The 24,594-nt window shown below is 41.8% G+C and overlaps 1 protein-coding gene across 2 annotated transcripts in view; it reads right to left on the bottom strand.

Moving 5' to 3' along the window:
* The window catches only part of LOC119476717 (MAM domain-containing glycosylphosphatidylinositol anchor protein 2-like), a 312,808-nt gene that overhangs the window by 20,885 nt on the left and 267,329 nt on the right, over positions 1-24,594 (bottom strand). For both annotated transcript variants that reach the window (XM_037750166.1, XM_037750167.1), the window contains exons 13-15: positions 19,369-19,517; positions 11,321-11,498; positions 1,854-1,874 (exon numbers count right to left, since the gene is read on the bottom strand). In XM_037750166.1, coding sequence (XP_037606094.1) covers positions 1,854-1,874; positions 11,321-11,498; positions 19,369-19,517 — 348 coding nt within the window. The remainder of the gene's footprint in view (positions 1-1,853; positions 1,875-11,320; positions 11,499-19,368; positions 19,518-24,594) is intronic.

Raw genomic sequence — 24,594 nt, 5'->3', positions numbered from 1 at the left:
TACCAAGTTTTTAGGGGTGTCCCATACCATGACAGCTCACTACTGAAGCATGGTGGATTGCATTCAGTAAACACACACTCACACACACTGTCTTAGTAAATAATATTAAACCAAATATAACTCTTGGGAAACAGATTGGAAAGACAAAAAAAATCTGGATTTCTAAAGGTATTGATGGTTGTTTAAGTCGTTTGACATTGTAGAAGCAGCATAATGTGTATAAAAAGTGAATCTGTTGAACTGCCAATAATTTTGAGTAGCTCTCTTTTTTTCAAGATTGAAAGTAACAATGATTGTCCTTGGATGTTTTGTAGTGTCACTAGTAGGACTCTGTGCAATCAGTTTTCTAAAGTTGACGCCGCCTCCCTCCTTCTCTATCGCTCTCCATCTTCTTTGGAGTGTGTGTGAAGGTGGAGATATTGAGTGCTCCCCCCCCTTCTCCTCCGTCGCTCTCCACACCCCTTTGACTGCAATTTTTAAACGAGTGGAGAGTGCGAAGAGGGAATGAAACTTTTTGTCACCATTCAAGAAAAAAGTAATTGTCAAGCGCGAGGTTACGATGGGTCACGTGTCGGGGGAATATCTAACTGTGAAGATACTAATGAATAGTCACAATAACCCACTCGGTTTAATGAAGGGGGGAAGCGGCAGGATCAACAGTGTCACAACCTCCATTTAATCCATGTAACAAACAAAGCAAAAACACCCGACCAGAGGACACGGCGCCGCCGAGCAGCGTCCTCAAAGAGATAGTAAAAAAAAGGAGCATTTGGATTCAGGATGCAGGCATGTGTTCTGATAAATATTCATTGATTTATTAAAATGTAGCTGGGAGCAGTTTGGAGTGGTGACCTTGAGAGGAGCCGAATCTGCAGCTTTTTACTCAGGTAATGGAGGTAACATAGACTATAGAGGTGGAGTGTGGGTGGACGGACCAAGGGAAAGGAAGCAGGGCAGTGATGCTGCGAGGCAGAAAAAAAAGAGATAGAAAGTGAGAGCGAAGAGGAGAGAAAGAAGTGGCGGAGCGGGGAGAGGAAAGGGGGCTGGGTTGCGGGCACTCTTGACTCTCCTCCTCATAGGCATGCAGATTTAAATGGAGGTCTAGCTCCGGGCGCCAGACACTAACGCCCCCATCCACTGTGAGCTAAACTAAATGTTTTCGCCTCCTGCGCCCGGGAGAGATAGGAGGATTTGGAAGGAGAGGCAGAGGAAAGGGGGGGGGAGGAAGAGGAGGCGTGCAGGTAAGATAGCTTCCTTTGGGGATTTGGATAATGATGTTGGTGATTAGGATGTTTGTTATTATGTTGGCAATGTTTGCGTGAACACCCACCAAAACATATACCTATATAAATAAAGAAACCACAATGCACAACGGCACACTACAGCACAGCGCACAATGATTAAGTGTGGATTCTCAAGGCGTGAATAATGTGAATTTGTAAAGTTTCAACAATGGAATGTGTCATAAATGGAACTAAACATTAAAGGATATAAACATACGGCACAGATGCATGCATAAGTAATGCTCGCAGAGCGTGCAGATGTACTCACACACACACAAAAGCACATATCATGCAAATACACTCCATCTAAAAATGCACAATGTCCTGAAGAGATTTAAAGCTCTCAACATGTCAAATAGCCTGATGCAGGTCTTATTTTCCTCATACTTCGTTTAGAACTACTTAAGTATACTTAGAAGGATCTTCCAGTGCGGTGTGACATGTTGTGAGTCAGATCTCGACGGGATGTGCAGTTACTTTGAGTCTCCCCACTGCTCTCGCAGACGGTGCTGCGACAGAAAGAGCCTAGCTCTCTGGCGAGACGTGCTAAGTGAGGTGCACATTACTTACTCAGGTGAGGGTTGATGGGAGCTGTGAAAGAGAAAAGGCCAGGGACAGTCATTAGTACGGAATATCTTAGCCGTCTGTCAATACGTGGAACACTTCTTAAAAGGAAATGGAAGGCGTACAAGCAGTCAAATTGTCGCACTTTAAAAAGGCTGATATAAATCTGCACAGGTTACACAGAATACAACACAAGCATGAAGTAGCTATTAACTTTTCGTCCTGCTGTCACCCACTGTTTAGGCACAGAGCTAATAAAAGTCTACATGTATAAAACTTGGAGCTTGCACACTTTGCTCAGTGTTCTACTGTCATAAAACTAAATGAAAGAGGCCCGTGGGAAGGCTGTGAAAATTGTCCTGTGATATTAAAACACTGGAAGCATATTAGAGCGCGTCTTCGTCAAGCTCTATTGCTTTCACAGTGTACAAATAAAAAACTAAACGTAGCCAAACAGGAAGCAATCCACTGGCGCACACAATGCAATTATTATTGACAGACAGAGTGTGCGAGAGAGAGAGAGAGAGAGAGAGATGTCTGGGATTTAAAGTTGAAAAGGTGACAGCAGTCGTTCTCTGCCTGTTATCAAATGTAAAAGACAGAGGGATTAGGAGGACCGGCCTGACCACATTAATAAGCTTATGGCGCCACTGCTTATCATTATTGCCATTTGCCATTGCTGATGTTCTTGTTCAAGGTGACTTCCATTTAGAGCACTAAGCCTGTTTTAAACTTCCATTTAGACGCCAATAAATCATAAAAATGAGTAATAATCACAAGTGTGTGTGCTCATGATGTTCCTGTATTACATCCTTGATTCTTTCTGTGTTTTCAGCGCCGCCATTATATGGAAACTTTTACATCAAACTCTGATGATGTCCGCTGAAAACGCATGCAAAGGCTTCTTCTGCATTCTGTCCACCTAACCGCGGTTCAATGCTCCCCTCATTGATAATTTAAGAAGCTACCGCCGCAGCAGACACAGAAAGGTCAAGGGTATCACACGGAGTTGCAACGAGCCAGTTAGTCGGCACTTCACTTTTTGCAGAGTAAATACCATTTAACCTGTCAAGAAGATTCATGGGCATTTTCATGATCGATTGCTGACCGGCTGAATAGATGCGATACATCAGCTTTACCACAAAACCGCGCCGCCGCGTGATTTATGAAACCCCGCCGTTCATGGGGGGAATTGATTTTAATCCGACCAATTAAAGTGAGTAATAACAAATCATTCCTCACAAAGGAAAACATGTGCTGAGGAGCGGGGGGGAAGCACCACGGGGATGGTGAGAATCGAGTCCTTTTAAAAAGCAGAAACTCAAGTAGTGATTTCTGTTTATTGCTGTGCGCTTCGTGGGAATGTGTGTCCACTTGTTCACTTGCAGTGTGGAGAAAAGAGGAGTAAGCACAAAGGCACACGCAGAGAGAGAGAGAGAGAGAGAGAGAAAGAGAGAGAGAGAACAAACCGTTGCTTTTCCAATTGAATCATATAAAACATTCAGTGAACTGCAACACTGCAGCTGGAGCCACGAGTGTGGGAAGAACAGGCTGTACACCCTCGTCGTATAATAATCTTTTATGTTACCGATTGTGGAAATACCTGCATCCCAACACTTCCTACTGAATCTACACTGGCACTGCTGCAATGAAAAGTCTGCAAGAGGAGGGAGGAAATCATCGGCGCTGTTGCAGAGAAAATGTTTTAAATGACAACTCGCAGCCCCGGGCCTGTGAAACGGATGCTGAGTTTTCTGATAAAACTCTATTCTTTCAGCGCCCCCCCTCCTGCTCTGCCGGCTCTTTCCCTCTCAGCCTCCCGTTACCTGCATCTCCCCATCCTCCCCGATCCTTCCTGCTGCCCCCTTCTTTCTTCCAAGACCGTGAACCGTTATGAAAATATGTTTCCTTGTCAGTTTTTTTTTTTCTACCTGCAGCATCCCCAGGCTTGACTCACGGTGCCTTAGTCCAGATGAATGTGTCTGCTCGAGCAGTGTCTCCACCCCCACTGAGGAAATCAAGCTGAGCAGAGAGCACGCCCACAGGCTACTTTACTACTCGCTGTGCATGCACATACACTCACAGATAATTTAACTTCCAATTTAGATGACTGTATTGGATATGGGGGAAACAAACAAGGAATAAAAATACACTGAGATCTATTGTCGACGAAGCATTCTTTTTTAGACATTTTACAGCCTTGTTCGACTTCAAATACTTCTGTAGCTCCTGAAAACACGAGTGGACCTCAAACGCTCTCCTTAAAATGCATTATGTTGTTAAAATCATAGGTGTGAAAAGCCCTCCAGCAAGCTGCAAGGGCTTTAAAAAAAGATCTCTTATTTCTTTCTCAATGCTGCAGCACTCCGCTTCCCCTTCCAGCTATAAAAGCCTCAAATAATGATCGAGGATGAAATGTAATCTTGATGGTTCTCAAGATAAACAGTCCCAGTGATCACGGTGTGAAGTGAACACAACTTTCGTCACGAAAGGTCATGTCCTTAACCCGTGCATTAGAGTTGCATGTCTGGTTTCTACGTTTCCAACTCAGAGGACAAAACAAACTGTTGCGTGATGCATCACCGCCTTCCGTCCAAATTGCCTAATTTTGATTGAAACACAAAGTGAGCTCATTGACCGCCAAAGGACAGCGGTCCGTAGAGGCCGTTCCGGATACAAACGCTGACTTCATCTTGGCTGGATTCCCTGCCCACTGGCCTGCGGCTGTATTACGAAGCAGCAGACAATTCCACGGCTGCAGCCAAGTGTCCTCATAGACAACAGCAGCCCCAGCTTCTCCTTTTTTTTTCTTTTTTTTTCATTGACCTCATATAATTCACGCTCTCCAAGATTCCCATCCATCATGTTTAGGGGGTCTGGGCGGGTGCCATGACGTTGTGAGAAAGCCCTGTGACGGCTTCACAGCTCCAACCATCAGTTGGAATAATAACAGCGTGGGTAAATGTAATTCAGCAATCTTCCCCTCATCCCCTCAGACACTTCACACTATTGTGTCCTTCAATCAAACTGTTGCTCCCTAACAGAGGATGCAACTGTTCTGCGCTGGTCCTGCAGTAACACACACCCAAACACAGCCAGCCCATGTCCAGTAACCTCCTGTGTGTTATCCTGCTCTTGCATCAGTCTGTGTACGACACATCGATGCAAGCAAGTGAATCCTTAATGGACTTCCACAGGGAGGAGCTTTGCTGTGGTTTAGATAGCGAGTAGAGGAGGAGACAAAAAACAAATGTAGGAAAAAACAGCAAAAAAAGCTACAAAAAAGACACTGCTAATGCAAACTAATAAATTACCATAAAAGGTGCACCATATCATATCATTTATGATAACATCAGTATATATATATTTTTTAGGGCTGTCAAAGTTAATAACGATAATAACTTTGAAATTTAAAAAAAACTTTGTGATTCATTGAGTTCTCAGGTAAACAGAGTTGAGCCCATGACTGAACAAAAGCTCAGACAGGGATTACACTGAACCACCGCTGGCCGAATAATAATACCCCAACACCTCGGCTATGGCAGGCAATCTGTATCTAATATAAGATTTACTGGGTTTTGACTTTAGGACAGGCATCTTACTGTATATGTCACTATGAGCTGCATAAAAATGGAAAATTAAGAAATAGCAGCAGTGTTTCACCGTGACACTGTGCGGGTTGACAGGAGGCTTAAACATTAAATCCTGCGCCTTGGAGGAAACCAGAGAGTGAGGGAGGAGTGTTATGAGGAACACCAAACAGATGCCGAGTTTGTCACTGCAGCAAAATTTAAAAGAGCGTCTTCGGAGCTCGGTGACACGACCATCCTTCATCCTACAGCTGGGGACACTATAAACGCTTTTGTGTTTTCTCGCCAACTCACAGAAAAGCTGCTACCATCGGCTTTATGTGCATCAGAATGATCGCTTGGCCTACTGGGCAATGAAGAGCAAACTCACTCACACTTCGATTTTAGAGGCCTTATGATAAAACTAGGACGACAATGTTTATCCTGTAACAGCTGACAACCCAGCCTTCATATTCTTTGTTTTATTGTTTCCGTACACGCACATTCATTTTCAGGGTCATGAGGAGCTAGAGATACTCTAGTGAAAGGCAGGAAGCACCATGTTCGCCATTGCAAGGCAAACATGCAAACACACATAGAAGTACAAACACAGAGGGACAAATACACTCACATTGACACCTGAGGGTTATTTGGAGAATTCTAACCTGTATGTCTTTTTGGTTTGTTGGAGGAAATAAGGGAAACTGTGCAAACTCCACACTGCAAGAAGCAGGGCTTAAGCTGAATTCATCCTCACAACCTTGTTGCTATGTAGCAACAGTGATGAAAACCATCACGGACTGACTGGTAATGACTGATTTTAAATGCAAAGTAGTTTGTCACTTTTTTATAAGCATTCTGTTTATGTATCTGATTCAACATTCAAGATTCAATGGTTTTGCATTTTTTTTCAGCATCTTAAAGCTAGGGTTGGTAATCTTAAGAGTACACTTGATACAACCGAAAAACCGAGGCCAGTGTTGCCAACTCTTTTCCAATGAAAGTGGCTAGCAGAATTAGCTTCAAAAGTTCCTAAATCTAGAGAGAAAGTCGCCAAGTTGGCAACACTGACAGTCTGACGCCTCAGGCCTCCCTCCAAAGCCACTCCTCCAAAATGATAATAATGTACGTAAACAACTAATATGTCTATTGTTAGTACTTACAGCTGTTAAGCTATCAGCTTGTGGAAGACTCCGGTGACACGCAATGAGTGCACGAGCAGCGTACACACAGGCAGGTAAGCAGGTAGCCTGCATTCGGGCCACATGAAATGATTGGATGGGTTTATTACAGTCATGCGACAGCCACAGACACCAGAGTTTTTTGTCAGAGCATTTGATTTATCTATTGCTGTCGGGATGTAATGACAATATCAACAATTATAACAAAATATGTTTTTGAAGATTACCAACACTATGCCCCCGATTATAAGGCAAACTATACAATAACATTTCGTACAGTTGAGTTGCCACTTTGTGAGTGGTGCATCTTTTTGTGTCATATTTGAGCATGGAAACATCATACAAATCCTCAGACAAGCCCTTGTCCTTTCAGTGAAACTTTTAAATACCAGCTGGTTTACTCCAAAATAAACCAGGATACTGGAATGTGAACACCTTGTCCAGGTTTCTGATCACTGCCTGTTACCTGCACAGGTGTGTCTTTGGCTCCAGTGACAAAGTATGAAACCAGAGAGACTCAAAGAAGCAGCAGAAGTTTTCGGCTTTTGAAGAGACAAGCAGTATGTCCCAATACCATACCGCATGCTAACAGTATACACTAAATGCTAATGGTCTTCGTAAAGTGTTACACCAACAAGTAATTATAATACTTGCACCGATCCTGCACATTAATCAAATGTCACCACCAATTAAACTTCACCCGTAGACAGCATGAGGTTTTTCTAAATTTTTAGTTTTTTGGTTTTTCTAGGTTGTTCATAAAGCTGTGACCACCATCCACAATTTGTTTTTTGCAGCTATGAGTAGCTCCTCCCTTTCCTTTGTGCATTGCATTTTGGGAGAGTAATGTACATCAACAGCACACTTAATACATTTTTATTAGTATGCATACCAACTGTTTCAATTCTACCAATTTTGTCACTTTTCCAGCACAAACACACTGCGTACTCAAAACGCTGTGATGGTACGTGTCTACAGGGGCGTTAGCGTCCAGCATTGGACGCTTGATGGGCTGCCACTAGACAAAAGGCACTCTGCACCTGATTAGACGAACGCTTTCCCTCATGGGCTGCTGCTCCCAGCTTTCAAACCGGAACCAACATGGTGGCTCGTTTGGAAACTTTCTTCTCTTATATCACAAATATAGTTCACCGAAATGTGTTCCTGAAAACATTTTATGCAAGAAATAAGCCATGCAGTTGCAGAATCTGTCTTTATTTTGGATCGACAACGCTTCGTTTAAAAGTTTCTCGGGAGTTTCCAATGGCGGCGAGTCGCGTCGGACGCCCCTGATTTGCATAAAGACCTAGCCTAGCCCTCAACTTTATGCATATGAGGAGCGGCCAACGTGATTCCCCGCCTCTCTAATCGCTGCAAATGCATTGCACGACTGCTTACATAGACAATGCATGGGAAGCGTGAACAGGACGGAGGCTGTGGACATGTACCATGAGATTTAGTATGTAGTATAGATGGTACTACAGTACACAGTTTAGCCATGTTTCACAATCACTGGTTTGCTCACCAGCTGCTTGGCTACCAGTTGACTACTGACGTCCAATCATATACATCCAGGTGTACAGCGCAGTCGTTATAACATGACACTTCTCACTATTACTCTGTTCAGTGCTCTGCACTCATACCAACATTGTGCTGCCGCACCTCCACCGCCTCAACCCTCATGTGCTAAGCTTTTGGTATCATGGATTTAACTATATTTGTGTTTATTAAGCGTGGATTAGTTCTCCCAGCAGAATCCTTGTTGCTGCTCAGATTGTTTGAGGGCTCCCTCAAACAGGGAGAGCGTTTTCCGCCAAATCTAACTGTTCGTTATAAATGTTCTCTGACGTAAGCGTCTCTGACTCAAACTGAAGTTTGCCTGTTAGTAATGAAAGTGCTAAATATAGGTGGCTTAGTAAAAGATCTCTGGTGTCTCTGGTCCGCGTCCAAGTACAAGCAGAACTGGATTTCTCTTTCTTCCAAGAAAATATTACATTCATTTATATATATTCCGAGATAGGATAAGACCTAAATCTAACATACTGATTAATCATAACTGCATATAACATAGTTTAAAAATAACACACAATCATTTCAGTTCCCCATAAAGTTGTATAGAGACGCACACGTTCCTGTTCCCCGGTGAGAGTGAAAAGGAAGCGATAATGGAGATGATGCTGGACTGTATTTGGCGTCAGTCAGGACGTCTTGCGGGACACAGTGGATTCTGCTCAGACCTGCATGAGGCTGCTACAGTGACGCTACGCTGTGCGTGGGAGAACAGAGCAGCCCTAGAGTGATAATTAGTCCGGTCTCTTGTTGGGCAGCCGATTCGCACATCAGCATTGGCTGTCTTCTTTCTTTTTTAACTTTGTTCCTCTGTATCTTCTCTTTTCTCTTCAGTCCCAACTTGGCTGCCTCCATCTCTCCTCTTGTGCCTCTCTCTGTCTTAATTAGCCTCAATTCTCTTGACTTCACTTTGATTGGATTCAATTTGATTCAATTCAGCAGAATTCAAGATTTAGCATAACACAATATCACAAACTATTACAAAAAAACAGCACGTTTTTTATCTCTCTCTCTCTCTCACTTCTTCTCTTTCCCAATTCTCTTTTCACCAGCCAAGATGAGCTGCAGTGAGACTGAATAATTCACAACTGCAGCATGCAGCAGCAGCACAACTCAGGAAGCAGTCAGTGATAGACGGAAAACAGTCAGCCAGTTTTGTTTCTGAAAATGCACATCTCAAGTACCTGTGCATCTGTTCACCGACACTGCTGGATGCTAATGTACTGTTTGTATTTCAGCCAGCGTGTCGTCCAACAGGCTGAAGAATGTACCTCCATTTGCATGCGGCTACCAGGCTGGCCCGCCGTACAGTACACATCATGTTCATGATGTCCTTCTGGCTGCTATTCTATTACTACAGTCCTGATTCAAAACTACATCAACCAAATTATTAAACAATTTTACAGCAGTATAGGGTGAGGGATCGATACACGGACCTCAAGTATCGATCTTTTATTGTATAAACTATTAACCTCTTAACAATCCGACGCCCACTATTCTGTCTGTCAGAGGTTGTGGCTGGCTCAGTATTAAAGCTAGAGTGAAGACACTGATATCATATGAAACTACAAAATCTAAGGAATACATTGGTACAAACCATGTAATGTTAGCTTGTTGGCAAGAATGCTAAATAATGCTCCAAATTTAGGCTACATTTTGGCAAGGAAAAACTGACTGATTCAAAACTGCCATCAACCAAATTAAACAATTTAACAGCAGTATAAGGTGGGGGAAAAATAGATGCAGCGTAGTATCGCAATATTTTGTGTGGCAATATTGTATCGATACACGGATGTCAAGTATCAATCTTTTATTATGTAAACTATTAACCTCTTAACAATCCGACAACCACTATTCAGTCTTTCAGAGGGTGAAGCGGGCTCATTTTAAAGCTAGAGTGAAGACACTGGTATAATATGAAACTAGAAAACCCAAGGAATCGATTGGCACCAACCATGTCATGTGCTTGTTGGGAAGAACACTAAATAACGCAAAAAAATTACGCTAAGTTTTGTCATGGCCATTTTTAAAGGACTCCGTTGACCTCTGACCTCAAGATATGTGAATAAAAAGCTTAGAGATGAACAGAGTGAAAACTGTATCTTATAAGATAAAACAGATGTTGACAAACTGCATCATTTGCAGTTGAAAAAAAGGTTAATAAATCGCCATATTTATCATTGCAATACTCAGCACATCGCAAGATGTTTAAAATCGCAATAAGATAGTATCGTGACTCAAGTACGGTGATAATATCGTATCGTGAGGCCTCTGGTGATTCCCACCCCTACAGCAGTAAGCATGTTATTGTCCTGTCTGGTTCTGGGGGCCATGTGGGGCTAGGTAAGGCCGAGGACCTTTCAAAATATGGGCAGTATACAATCAAAAAAAGGCTATTTTTTGTGTGAAACATATCCCAGGAAACAAATTGCATCCTCTGGCAAAAAAAGGGGAAAGGAATCACAAACAAACAAATACACTGTTTTGGGAGCAAAGCAAAACACAACTCGTCTTTGACCAGCTCTGCTTGGTCTTGTGACCCGAACTACATGTTTGAGTCATCTGATGCTTTGATGTCATGATGATCTCTCATGCTCAGAGACAACAAGTCAGCCTTTGCCCCGAGACCAGATTAGACTTGACAGGCAGGTCACGAAGAAGAGATGATTATTCAGTTGATCAGCGTTTACTCAAAGTGGCAAAGAAGCAAAGCCGGCTGACGTCAAGCTGTCGTCTCATGACTGAATGTGTTAGACGCAATTCAAATCATTTTAATGAGTTCACTTCTTACTGGTCCTTCCTCATACATAATGCATCATTAGTGCGATCATCGTAATGATTGGCGATACCAGAGTGAACCTTTGATATCCGTCAGTGTTGATGAACATGTGTCATTATGCGGCAGCACAAACTGGAGCCGGAGATAATCTAAGAGTATTTCTAGAGTTAGCTGAAGGATTACGTTACCAGCTGTAGCTGTAATTCCTCCACCTGTGCAACCACGTGTAGAGAAGAAGACTAAAGCGTTTCCCTTACCATGTTTTTCTTTCTATTTTCCACACGTGGAAACATTCAAATACAGCAGGATGAGTAGACTAGACACTGTTATCCAAAAAAGACATCCTTAAGAGTTAGCATCCTGAACAGCACTCACCGCTGTACGTGACAATCCGGATGGTGGAGTCGCCTTCTCCGAACCGAGTGATGGGGGTGAGGCGCACCTCGTAGGATTCAGGCTTTATGAGCTCAGTCAGGTTGTGTGTCATGAGCTCTCCTTTGTTGATTGCTCCATCCACGGGGATCTCCTGCTCCCACCAGCGCTGCATCCCCATCTGGATGGGAAGAGGAGCCATAAGATCATTAAAAAATCTCTCTCTCTCTCTCCACCTACATTTATAGACTGTATATAAACATGGACGACATGACAGCTCCACAAAAGTGAAGCCAAAACATCTCCATTGCCCCCTGGTGGCTGGCTGCAGTATAGGTCATGAACCCAACCAACTCCATGCTAGCGGATGGGCCAAACGAAAAACTCTAAAATACACGTCAAATAATTGTTTTCCAAAGATGGTTTCTGCCGTTTTATGTAGTTCTCATCATGATGATGTATGGTCAAGTGTTCATTTTTCTGATAAGTTTAGTTTTAATTAGTTATTTGATGCTGCAAAAATGGGGTGTGACATCATAATTGTCAGCTGTGAATGTCTCTTGCTAGCAAACTGGGGATATCCAGGATATTTGGCTTCACTTTTGTACAGTGGGAGGAAGTGGGGATGCGTTGTCCATCTTTATAAACAGTCTATAGCACAAACACACAGACATTTTATACATAATTGGCTTGAAAAAGCGTTCGGGACACCAACCACATTCTGCTACTTAAAAAGCTGTCACCAATGGCGTTGTATCCATCAGAATTAAAATGTTGTGATTCATATTTTACCAAGTGGACTCAGAAAGTTTAGGTTCAAGGATATCCTATAACCTATAAATCAACCAATAACATCTTATGGGCCCACTACTGTTTTTTTTTTTTATTATATATGAATGTCTTGTTGATTTTGCATAAAAATGAGAACACAATAAAGGCAATCTTAAGTGAGGAAGATTTAGAATGAACTTGTAGACAATAAATTGTCTCCTTTATTTGGATTAAATCTTAGCTAAGGAAGCTAAATTGGACCAGTATTGTCCTCGATAGTGTCCGTTTTAATCTGCCAAACCTTCTATTAGGGACAACAGAACTAGGTTTTTGGCTAGAAAGGCTAATTTGATTGATAAAGGAAGTCTAAGTCTCTTGGCTAATTCTCTTGTTTAGAGCTGCTTCGATTAGTCACTCCGTTCATGGTTCGAAGGTCCGAGAAAGTTAATTACAGATCTCTCAGCACAAGTTAGTCAGTGTTGGGTTTGAACCCAAGGGCACATGTTGGCAAACAAGCACTTCCACACAGCTAGGGTGGTCACGCTTGAAGGATAAAAATTGTACAAGGGTACATAACATTTATGAGCATCTCAAAGAGCACCTTTGTAGAGTTAGGGGAACTCATGGCCACCATAGAGCATGCAAAGGTTTAATACATATATGGAAATAAGACTGATGGATTATATTCACCAGTAGTTTAAAACATTACATGTCCCCTATAAATAACAAGAAAATACCACTAATTAGTGAAGGAAATGTTAATAAATAATGCCTGACAATGACTGATATATGTGACTACATACATGCTGAAAATCACACATTTGTACTGTATTAATTTAGATATTTTCCAAAGTAAAAGTCCCTAGAAGTGTATGATTCAACTTTTTTCTTCTTCCCCCCCTGCCACAGCACATATATATAGTGTAGGATGTTCCCTCTCATCTGCCAGTTAACCTTGTCTATAGGCATTTGCATGATCCGCCGACATTAAATGCTACACAACAAAAAACACATTTTTCCTCTGTAAGCTGTTGACAGCTAGCTGCTCATTAGCCACATTTACTTTCAAAGCAGCTCCCAGCCTCTGAATTCAAAGGCTGCTATTAACAAGCAGCAGGAATATTCTGATATTTGCAGAGAGGAAAAAAATCCTGATTGATTTTTCCCATTAAAGATACGCCTCAGTTTGCATTATACAGGCGTTTTTGCGAGCACTGTATATGGACAACACCTTTGTGCTCTGTAAACAAATGCCTCTTTCTTTTAAAGTTTTGTCTTTAATCATGTTCTACAATGTTTCGCTATCCCGTTTATACAGGGACCTCGAGCTGACAGGAATTCCATATCTCGCCTTTGCACAATGCAGAGCACACGAGCGAGCCTGTCTTCAGGTGGCTAAGCTCGGGTATCACACAAAAAATTAGCTTGTGCTTTTCATGTCTTGTGACACAATAAAGCCCCTCGGAAATTCAAAGAACCAAAACGAGAGGTTTGTTGCTGCATTCGCTGAGGGGGGGGCAAAGAGAGGAGAGGTAGGGTACATTTTATCCTTGAGAATCAGTTTAAGGGGAAGAGCTGCACAAAGACAAGTTACAGCTTCTGCATCACAATTAGTGACTTTACATGCCCTTCTCAGTCAAAGGAAAAGACGAAGTGTGTTACTAGCAGAGAGAGAGAGAGAGAGAGAGACGAAGATAGAGTGAATGAAGGTGTGATAGCGTCAGAGTCAGTGTGTGTGTGTGTGAACAATTTAAGTAATTACTTAGAGCCGAGATGATCCACAATTATGGGGTGCAACTTTTCACCACCATTAGTTTGCAGGTAAATAGAGCGTTTTGTCTGCCACTGGTAATTGCAGATGGAGCACTTGTCCCTACCTATCCTTTTTCAGTACTAAAGTAAAATTTGAGTACAAAAGGCATGGCAGCTAATTGCCATGAATTACACGGTGTTGGCATGTTCGTCTGCGTGTATTTGACCACTCTGAAAAGAGGATGTATCATTTCAAACACATTTGATATTGAAATGTGAGTGAAAACAACCTTTCTATACAAAATAGTGACAAAAAAGTCCATCTGCTGTTTCCAATTAGAGATACTCACAGATGCATTAAAAATGACACATCATGCTGTTTTGTTTGTGTTTGGCAGTCTGGGTAATGTCTGTAGTTTGATGGTGAAAGGGCTGTAGATGCCAAAGGGAAGGGCTGCTTTTCTGTCTGCATGATAGGCAGTGGAAAGATTCAGAAGTTATCCACACACATGACAAACTACATGTTTTATACATTAGCAGTGGTGTTAATGTATATGTGTGCATTGAAACAACTGATAATGATCTATCAATCTATGCCCACAAACTGTTTTGCACATGGAAACCAGTGTGTAGAACATTTAATGCCCCTTTTTCCTAAATAAAAATGTGTTTCAAGGAGTGGTAAGGACAAAAAAATGACTTGATTGAAAATGATTTGACCATTTACCAAGCTTTACAGTGTAAGAACATATTGATACACACGAGTATCATGATATTATGTTGTACAATACTGTATTGATTCTCCAAAACACTGTATCGATTCTTGATTAACCGCCGATGGGCACGGCTTTTCCTGGCATCATATGAAACTAGAAAATTTAAAGAATTCATGTTATGACATATGTCACACTAACTTATTGCAAAGGAGGCTAAATAACGCTCCAGATTTACGCTAAATATTGGCGAGGAAAACTGGCGATTTTCAAAGTGGTCCCTTGATCTCAGACCTCAAGATATGTGAATGAAAATGGGTTCTATGGGTACCCACGAGTCTCCTTTTACAGACATGCCTACTTTATGATAATCACATGCAGTTTGGGGCAAAAACCATGCAGTTTTTTGAATGCAGTATAAAAGCGCTATTTTTGCCTATTCTGAAACTGTGTATTTCTGGTGTGTTCTTTATTCTATGACAGTTTTCCTAAAATGTAATTTAAAAAATGTCAATGCATGAAACTGGCTGCAGCTTTTTATAAAGGCAATATTTAGAGAATCTTTCTTTCCAGATGTAAGAAATATTAGTCAAAAATTAAATCAAACATTCACGGACGAGGAAGGTGTTATGCCATACCTAGAACATTCTTGACCAAGATTATCTCTCCTATATCTCACCCACATGTGTTTTCTTGCTTTTGTATTGCTGTGTATTCGCTTAAATTTTCTTTGACTTTTTGTCCTGGAGCCTTAAAGCTCTCCAAAACTCAATCTCACACATAACCCAATGCTCACGCTTTCTAAACGCGAACATCATAAAATCGAGTTAAGTCCCACTTATGGAGCATACTGTAGCGTTAGTTCAGGCAGAGCACTGAAGTTGTTCTTGCATTAGCTGCTTTGTATCAGCTGCACCATTCATGTTTCACAATCACTGGCTCATTCATTAGCTGCATGGCTAGCAGCTGACTAGAAAAACGTCCACTCATATTCATGTATTTGTATAGTGTGGCTATTATAAGACAGCTATTTTTCACTGTCAGTTTGCTGATATGCTACTGTACCTCCAGGACCCAAACGTCCTCCTTATGAGCTCCATTGTTGATCTAACTGAGATTTATGTTCATGTGTATGTTCACTGAGGGGGGGGAATCTCCCAGAAGATTCTCCCTCAAAGAGCCGACTCTTGTCTAACTGTACAGACACTTCCATTTATTTTCTATGAATGGAAGTGTCTGTGTTTGCATTATATAAAACCACAGATGTTTGAATGGTTCATGTTCATAATGTTCAAAGCCTGTAGCTAAAACATGAATATGAGATAGATATGAAAGGGCCCAATGTGGCTCTGATCAAACAAGCACCATGTGTGTCCACGTTTGCATTTTACATCTAATTGATTTGAGTTTTGTGACTTTTGTTACTACAAAATTAATAAAATGTCCTCATTACTTTAGTGTAAGGCCGTCCCGAATGCCATTTTTTGGGCTTTAAAGCTTCGGCGAGAAATATTCAAAGGTATTCGAAGCTTCGCGGCGCAGCAGGATGACATGTTCTTCTGTCGGTCTGTCTTCTGCCGCACTACCGTACACACACACGCACCTCTACACACACATACACGAACAGTGATATCTGTCTGAAAATAACTAATAATAACTAATGTTGAATATGAATGATGTTGTGGGATTATTCTTTATTTCATGGGCTATTTGGGATTTATATTTCATTATTACATATTTATATAAAAAAAAACAAAAAACAAACAAACAAAGCATTCGAGTACTAATCTGGAGGTTGATTACCACGGCAACGGTCGAAGCTTCGAAGCTTCAGGGCATTCGGGTCAGCCCTACTTGAGTGTAATAACAAGTAAACTGTATACTGTGGGCCTCAGCAAACAATAATAAATCTTTCCCTTCAATTGGATTTGATGGCAGATTATAATGGGAGCACCCTGTCAGTTTACTCTGAAAACGAGAATGTCTTGGGGTTTGTATCTTACCTCATTATTGTTCCCAAATTCCCACATCACATCGCTGCTTTTGTTTTGTAATGCTGTGAGCATAAATAAAAGTATATGTTTGTAGCTGTATATCAGTTAATTGGGAAAATATGTCTATTAGGGGACTAGTGTGTGTGCGTGTGCGAGTCCCAAAAGCTCCAGACAGATGGAGGCCTTAAATGCTCGTCTTGGCAAACACTGACTCCAAACAACAACAACAAATGGAAGCAAATAGTTAAAACTCTTTCCGTATCCAAAATGGATTGTATTTAAATGTGCAAATGAAATCAAATTTCCGATGTTGATTGAGAAAAACGTTTAACTTTTCAGACGTTTAGAATCACACACACGACATGCTTACTGGGTTATGGATTTTGCCCCTTTTGTTTTGATTCCCATTAATAACCACTGAATCCCAGCGTCTGAGCTCAATTAAGGTTTCTGTTTACATCCCATTACCTTTCATTCTCCAAATTTCCCCCCCAGAGGCAGAGTGCCGTATTGATTTAAATTAATTTGATTGCAGCAACTTCAAAAAAAGCAGCGGGATTGAACAAAGCGACAGCAGGAGCCAAAAGAAACAGGACGGCGTACGGTTAGACGAGGGCTGATCTACCGTAGATTGCCTGCATGTAACACGTATGGCTCCTATTGATCCGTCTGCACACCCTGACTTGACAGATCAATTGAAAAAGAGGAGGTGGAGGACACGGAACAAGCAGCTCCAAGACGGCAAGACGTACATGGAAGAAGTTATCTTATAAGGGTTGGAGACGGGCGATTGAGCGTCTGGACAGCAGAGAAAAGCTTTAAAGTAGCCGGCTGCAGTATCAAAACAAGGCTAGATGTCACACCTCGCCGTTGCATCCTTGACAGGTGCGGTGATTTGTGTTTTGTGCGATGACTTTCAGCTACAGCTTCACTCCCATCTCCCCTTCAGGCAGCTCTCACGAGAGCACTGGACGATAACACAAAGCCATCCATTACGGAGGCATAAGGTCTACCAGCTCTGAGCATTAATTCAGAAGAGAAAATGATAATAATTCTCAGGGAATGGCAGGGGAGCTGCTGCTGGATCTATAAATAGATCGAAGTGGTGTAGTCCACGTGCCGAAGCTTTCTTTACTGCACCACTCTCTCACAGTCAGTCCACGGGTGTCTCTGGATTTATTTACAAAGGGAGCCTCTCCTCCCACTCATTTCTCTCTTCTCCTCTCTCATTTCCTCTTGCTCACTGCTGACTTTACTGCTTCCTCACCAAAAGGCATTAAAAAATCGTATTATCAGTCTAAATCAATACTCAAAGCTGAGACTTAATCAATCACAGAGGGTATACTGTATAGCAAATCCCCGGGAAAAGTCAGTGACTTCTCCTTACGGCGCAGAATCACTTTCATCGAAGACAATGGAAGATTGGTTGTTATGCCTCGGAGGAAGGAAATAATGGTCACAAAATGTACCCTCTTGAGATATCAAGGCAAGACGGTGGAAAGAAATTAATTTGCCCAAACACTGATTGTCTGCTAACACAGACTGGGGTAGTGGTGTTTTCTTTTTAAATAAACAAATGCAGAAAATGTTCCAGCACAGATGCAGACATTATAATCTTTTTTTTTTTTTTTTTAAAAGCTGAAAATAGGAGAAGCAAATGTATATATTCCTGGCAAGTTTTCAGGCCTGGCGAGCTCAAACACAACATAATTTATTACCAAGCAGACCAACTGAAATAGTTGACAGAAAAATCATTGCGCCACGCAAATATAACTGGTTTAGAGTGTGTTTTCAAGCTTCAATTCCTTGAGGGTGTAGTGTGAAACAAACATGAAATTATATTATTCATTGCAAACACAACTATCAGGGTATGCTCGCTAATTCCGAGCAGAGCTGAGATGGATTTAGCACTGCGGCGTGTTTTTCTCTGATATGTGCTCTTTTTTCTATTTTCAAACAGGCTCCTGAATGGCGGCTCAGCGCTGCGATGCCATGTTAACCTCAACATCTGTGGTGTAAATGGAGCTAGTTCACGATTTCAAACTAAACTGAAGGTGGTGCCACACCTGCTGTTGTAAGATAAAAAAAAACTATAAAGACAAAAAGTGCCCCACACTGCCATGCAGAGAGAAAAGAGAGAGAGGAAGGTACACATTGATTGCCAAAGAGAGAAAAAGTAACCATGCCATCCATCAACACTACCAGCCTGTCATCTGTGGAGTTTACTTGAGTAGCAAACAGGAGCTGTGCTTGCTCTTTGTCTCTGCGGGGTTCCCTTCCACTCCTCTGACTGAGCTTCTGATGGAGAGCAAAAAAACAGAAGCAATTCGTGGAAACCACAGAGCTCGTTCAAACGACCGCCCCTGACAGGTTCTTAGTCATTCTGCCCGGCCCGCAGAGGCTCATTCACACCCTCAAAAACTGCAGAATAAGACAGTCAATGAATCGAGGCGGAAGATTTGGCGCTGTCAAATGGAATACAACAAGCAAGCTGTGCAAACACTTCTATCACATGCTTAAATTGGCAATAAGAAAGGTTTTTACTGCCCCGTGGCACAAAGCAACTCTAATTCATCTAAGAAGGGTTGAAAAGAGGCTGACCAATACCAATGACTCAGCGATTATTGTTCATTTCTGGCTTTAAAACTCATGTTCTGGCTGTAACAAAAGCTCTCTGAGAACAGATTTCTCTGGGAATGAATAACGCTTTTGAGTACAACCAGCATTTGAACAAAGCACACATAGGTTAAATAGAGAAAAAGAGAACAAATCAGCATGCAGGAGGGTGAGTGCTCAGGGAGACAACTCTTAGTCATATTACCTGTCTGATGCCCAGTCTGTAGGCGACAATGCGGTCCACGGCGTTGGGGTTCATCTGGGTCCACTGGAGCTTGAAGCCGTAGACTCTGGGCCGGTTCTGCCACAGAGGGCTGTAGGTGTCATAGTAGAACTCTGGAGGGTAGGCCTTGCCTGTAGAGAAAGCAGATTGATGAGCTCACTTAAGATGAAAAACATAATGTCTACAAACCGTATAGTGGGATTTAAGGGCGCCTGCAGCTCACGCCTACCTACAAAATTGCCAGGACTGTATTAAAGGTACAGTGTGTAGGATTTGGCGGCATCTAGTGGTGTGGTTGCAGATTGCAACCAACTGAGTACCCCTCCTCTCACTCCTCCCTTTCCAAGACTGTGGTAACTTGAGTGTAAAAACCTTGGTAACGCCGTTCGCTTCACTTAGAGGTCATCCTTTCCATAATAACACTACATTAGGAGCAACGGAAGTCAGACGGCGATTGGCAGTACCGCGGTTTTGCACTCCGCGGCTCACTTTACCGCAGTTTCACAAGCGTGTCGGAGAACTAAGGGTGGCCTTCAGGTAATGTAAAAACGTGAAAGGATTTCTCTCTAAAGCCAGTGTTTGGTTTGTCCGTTCTAATCTGGGCTACTGCAGAAACATGGTGGAGCAACACGGCGGACTCCATGAAGAGGACCCGATCCCTATGTAGATATGAAGGACTCATTCTAAACTAACGAAAACACAACGATTCTTAGCTTCAGGTAATTATACACTAATGAAAACATAGTTATGAATATTATATTCCTCTTCTGCTAATAGATCCCCTCGAAATGTCACACACTGTTCCTTTAAAGGGCTATTCCAGCCATAGTGGTGGTGTTGCAGTTGTAGATGTGGATGTCTCTACAGATTGTGTGCTTACATGCGCATGCAGATTGACTATAAAATGTAAACACTATGTGAAAAAGCAAGTCCTGGATGTGATATTTTTTCCTACTATGGCGAAGGCATGACCCGCCCTACTCTGCCTCTGATTGGCTTACCCTGATATTCTTACTCTAACCCTAACCAATCTCACTCATGCCTAAAACTAACTAATCCAACCAACAAAGGCAGCGCGTACTAGCCAATCAGAGGCAGAGTAGGGCGGGTCACGCCTTCGCCATGGCAGGATTCTATATTTAGCGTCCTGGACAAGAAAATGTCAACGATGTAACAAACGCCGCAAGTGGCCACAGGCAAGAGTTCTCCTGCTGGGTGTCCCTTTATCATTGCTCAGTGACATAGATGAGAATTCTAACTGTAATCATAGAAAGTTATTATTATTATTATTATTATTAGATCTCAATCCTTTGCTTTGCATTTGTACGCTGTAACTCTGCCCTGCTGCAGTGGTTTATTTTGCACTGCAAAGGCTTGCTTTTATGCTCTAGTTTAAATGTAAACTTGTAAAAGTGTCATTTGTTAACACAGTGACACTCCTTTAAAGCCCAAAAAGAATGACTGAATTAGCATGACAAAGATGTACAGTATCTCTTATCTTGGCTATGTTCTGTTTTGTTCTATTTTTACCCACTCCATATGATATTCCTTGTTGCTGCTCTGACCCAATTTTCCCAGAAGGATCATTAAAGTTTCATCTCATGGAACGTGACATGGAATACTTTCACGACGTTGAATCAAAGCGTGTACTAGATTGTAGTATGCGTCGTGAATGTCACTACATCCTCAAGTGTCCATTCCAATCAATGGCTAGATGCGTTGCCCTCAAATTACCTCCTCGGTGAAAATCCTTTCATACCGGTGGATCCACCGCAGAGATCCTCACAAAGCTTCTCTTTCAATAACACGGTTTGCTTTGTTGGGAACTGTGAGGATTTATTTTTCGACAGCGATCGTGGCATGGACTGAATACATCTTTCAAGATTCTCAGCTTTCCAGTCACAGCCAGCGAGCTTGATTTCTGACAGCTGAAGTATCGGAACTGGCAGAACATTGTATTTTAATCAAGATCTAGAAACAAGCTTACAGGATGACCTTCCAGGCAAAGAATAGTAATTCACCTCAATGACACGTTGTTGTGTTCGCCCCCTCTGTTATTTGGGCTTGTTTATTGAAGGGTGACAATACCCAAGGCAGAGGATTTTTAATAGCCACGGAGAAGACAGTGGAGCCGCCATTGTTAAGTCAAACAAAAGCAGGACTGGGATTTGATGTATCCGTGTGGAGACGCAGCAAGTAGTTGATGTGTGTCAGGCAATTGCATAAACCTGTCAAGTTAGTTTATGTCATTGATGAATTATAATGGCATTATTTTCCTAAACATTTTAGTGGTCTCGTGGGTCTTTCCCCGATGGCTCCTTGGTGCGAACAGATCCTTGAACCAGTTTGTTTCCTTCAATTTGATTCGACGTGCGACACTCAAGGGAGGAAATAAACTGTGACTCATGAGTTTGTGAAGGTCATAAGTTCAAAGGGTTATCTGTCTGGTTTGAATTCCCTGTACAGTAATACAGCAGGCTAATGGCTTTAATTTTGAGCTGTATCTGAACACTGTACAAAAAACAACAACTGATTTTTTTTTTTTTTTAAAGTTATTTTTTGGGGGCATTTTTCCATTTTTATTGAGGACAGTGGATAGAGTCTTGAAAGGGGGGAGAGAGAGAGAGTGGATGCGGAAAGGGCCACAGGCCGGATTCGAACCCGGGCCGCCGCGGTCAGGACCAAGCCTTGATACATGGACGCCCGCTCTACCAACTGAGCTAACCCAAGCGCCCAACAACTGATTTTTCAAATGACAAGAAAGAAGGATAGGCTTTGTCAAACCAGCATTGAAAACGTGAATTTTTGAAGGGAAATCAATCCATTCAAATGGAGTGAATGCAATTAGTGGACTTGCTCGTGAGGGCGAAGTAAATCCCTACAAATGTTTCTTGTAGAGTTCAACTTTGGTGAACACTGACATGGGAATTTGTGTTGCTGACCGATAGCAAACCGCCATGACAGTGCTGATATTTGAGGGATCAGAGAGCTGGAGAGTACAAGAAGGAGGAAGCATATCTTATCGTGGCTTATTAACTGTATTGCAGTGTCTAATGTAACCCCCCCCCTATTGGAGTATTAACTGCTCCACAAAAAAGGCTTGGTCTGCTGACAGTTATGAGACAGGTATCCATGGTACAAATGTGTCCTTTGAATATACTGAGCAAACCTATTGTGCTGTTAGTGACCGGGCTAAAAAAGTTAGCAAGCTAGTTATCAAGCTTGCAAACTCCAGAGAGGTTGCTGAGCCCCTTTCTGGTGTGAGCAGGTCTTAATGCTGGTGTTATTCTATATTTTTTCTTAAACCAACAAATCCAATGAAAAAAACAAAACCAACAATGAATTGACCCAACTATCGGGCTTTGACTGTGCAGCCAATGCTGAATACAATGTTCATTAGACTGTATGTAAGAAGTGGACGTAGTCACCGTGACGTCACAAATTGATTTGTTGACTGGCGTTTTGAAGCTTTGAGTTCGGCATTTTGTCCGTCGCCATCTTGTTTTTTTGCAACCAGAAGTGATACAAGAGGGTGGAGCTTAGTACAACCGAACGCTGAATAAGACATTTTTAGGTGCCCGAAAAGGTTATAATTAACTTTCATGAACTGAAAACGAAAACATGGACAACACCCAGACTGGACAAAGCCGTGGTAGCGACCTGTCAATCACAAGGTAGCCACGCCCTAAAGCATACCCTGCTTTATGGTCTATTTGACTCTAAATGGGACCATAATTTACTAAATGAACATCATGCTGTATTGAAGAAGACTTGAAACTAGCGATTGAGACCATAAACTCATGTTTACAATGTTTACTGAGGTAATAAATCCAGTGAGAAGTAGGCTCATTTTCTAATACACTTCTATATAATCAGACTTCTTTTTGCAACCAGAGGAGTCACCCCCTACTGGCTATTAGAAAGAATGCAAGTTTAAGGCACTTCTGCAATGGCTTCACTTTTCAGACCTGGAGGTTGCCCACTGGTTCATCACAATGAACATGGGCATTGTAGTTTGTTTTGAGTCAATTCAACATACACCAACCTGCTGCCATAAATACCAACTAATGCACCAAAAGTGTATTAATCACTGCAGCTGAGTATATTTCCTCAACAAATGCTGAGTATCAAATTTGCAAAAAAACACACATCTAAAAAATATGATAGAATAGTGATCTGTGTCTTCAACAGGAACGAATGAGCTTGAGGCTGAGTGCCACAGACAAGGTAGCAAAGTCATAAAAGTGTGGAGATACGGACAAACGCATTGTTGGTTTTGGTCTGTTGACACTAGGATGAATATACAAGAAAGCCAGCCGTATCCTTTTGGGAGAATTCATATGACGTTAGAAGAGGACAATCAGTGCTCGGGGAATCTGACTGACTGTTCACTCAGCAGTATAATCAGCTGTATAATCATGCAACATTAGCTGTAACTGATGTGAATGCCAAAAGTATGCACTGTCTTGAGATGAAATCTATACACGACAAGGAAAACAATACGGGGCAAACACTGCTGAATAGTTAAGCAGACAGGGGAAAACATAATCCATAACACCCTGGCATATTTCATAATTTCTCTGTACCCAGGTTAAGTTGTAAAATTGTGCACTTCAGACATAATCATTCAAATATAAACAAATCAAAAGCAGAGAGGGGGGAAAAAACAAACAAGATTAGCGGTTCCATTCGGGCTCTGACGGGTTTGATCAATTCTCATAATCGTCCAGGATAATACTGTGAGTCAAAATCAACACTGAGGGCATTTTGTTCTGCATTTTAGAAAATAAATCAGGTTAATGATGCTTTGGGCAGCCGACTGCAGATCACTTGGCCTTTACATGGATAAAGCTATTTAAAATACAATATTCTAATCGGAGGGAAAGGAACACTCATTCATCAGGCAGATCAAATCATTCAGAGAGAGAAAGAAAAACATGCAAAATGCAATACTGTTGGAACGCATTTTTTAAATGTTTGTCTTTTTTATGTTGAGGCAAAGAATTCATCTCACAAGGTTAAGATGTCTACTGCAAGTCCAACCTTCCTGTTTTATAACTGAAGATGCTATAAAGCAAAGTGCCTCTATTGCTCACTGAAACGCAACCAGAAACACTTATTTTCCAACAAAAAAATGCAAGGATAATTACTATCTGCTCTTCACTTGGCAGTGTTTGGCTGTATGGAGCCAGCTGTGTTTACAGCACG

Source organism: Sebastes umbrosus, chromosome 18 (genome assembly GCF_015220745.1).
Source record: "Sebastes umbrosus isolate fSebUmb1 chromosome 18, fSebUmb1.pri, whole genome shotgun sequence".
In the NCBI taxonomy this organism is placed as follows: Eukaryota; Metazoa; Chordata; class Actinopteri; order Perciformes; family Sebastidae; genus Sebastes; species Sebastes umbrosus.
This window is presented reverse-complemented; position numbering and strand designations above follow the sequence as displayed.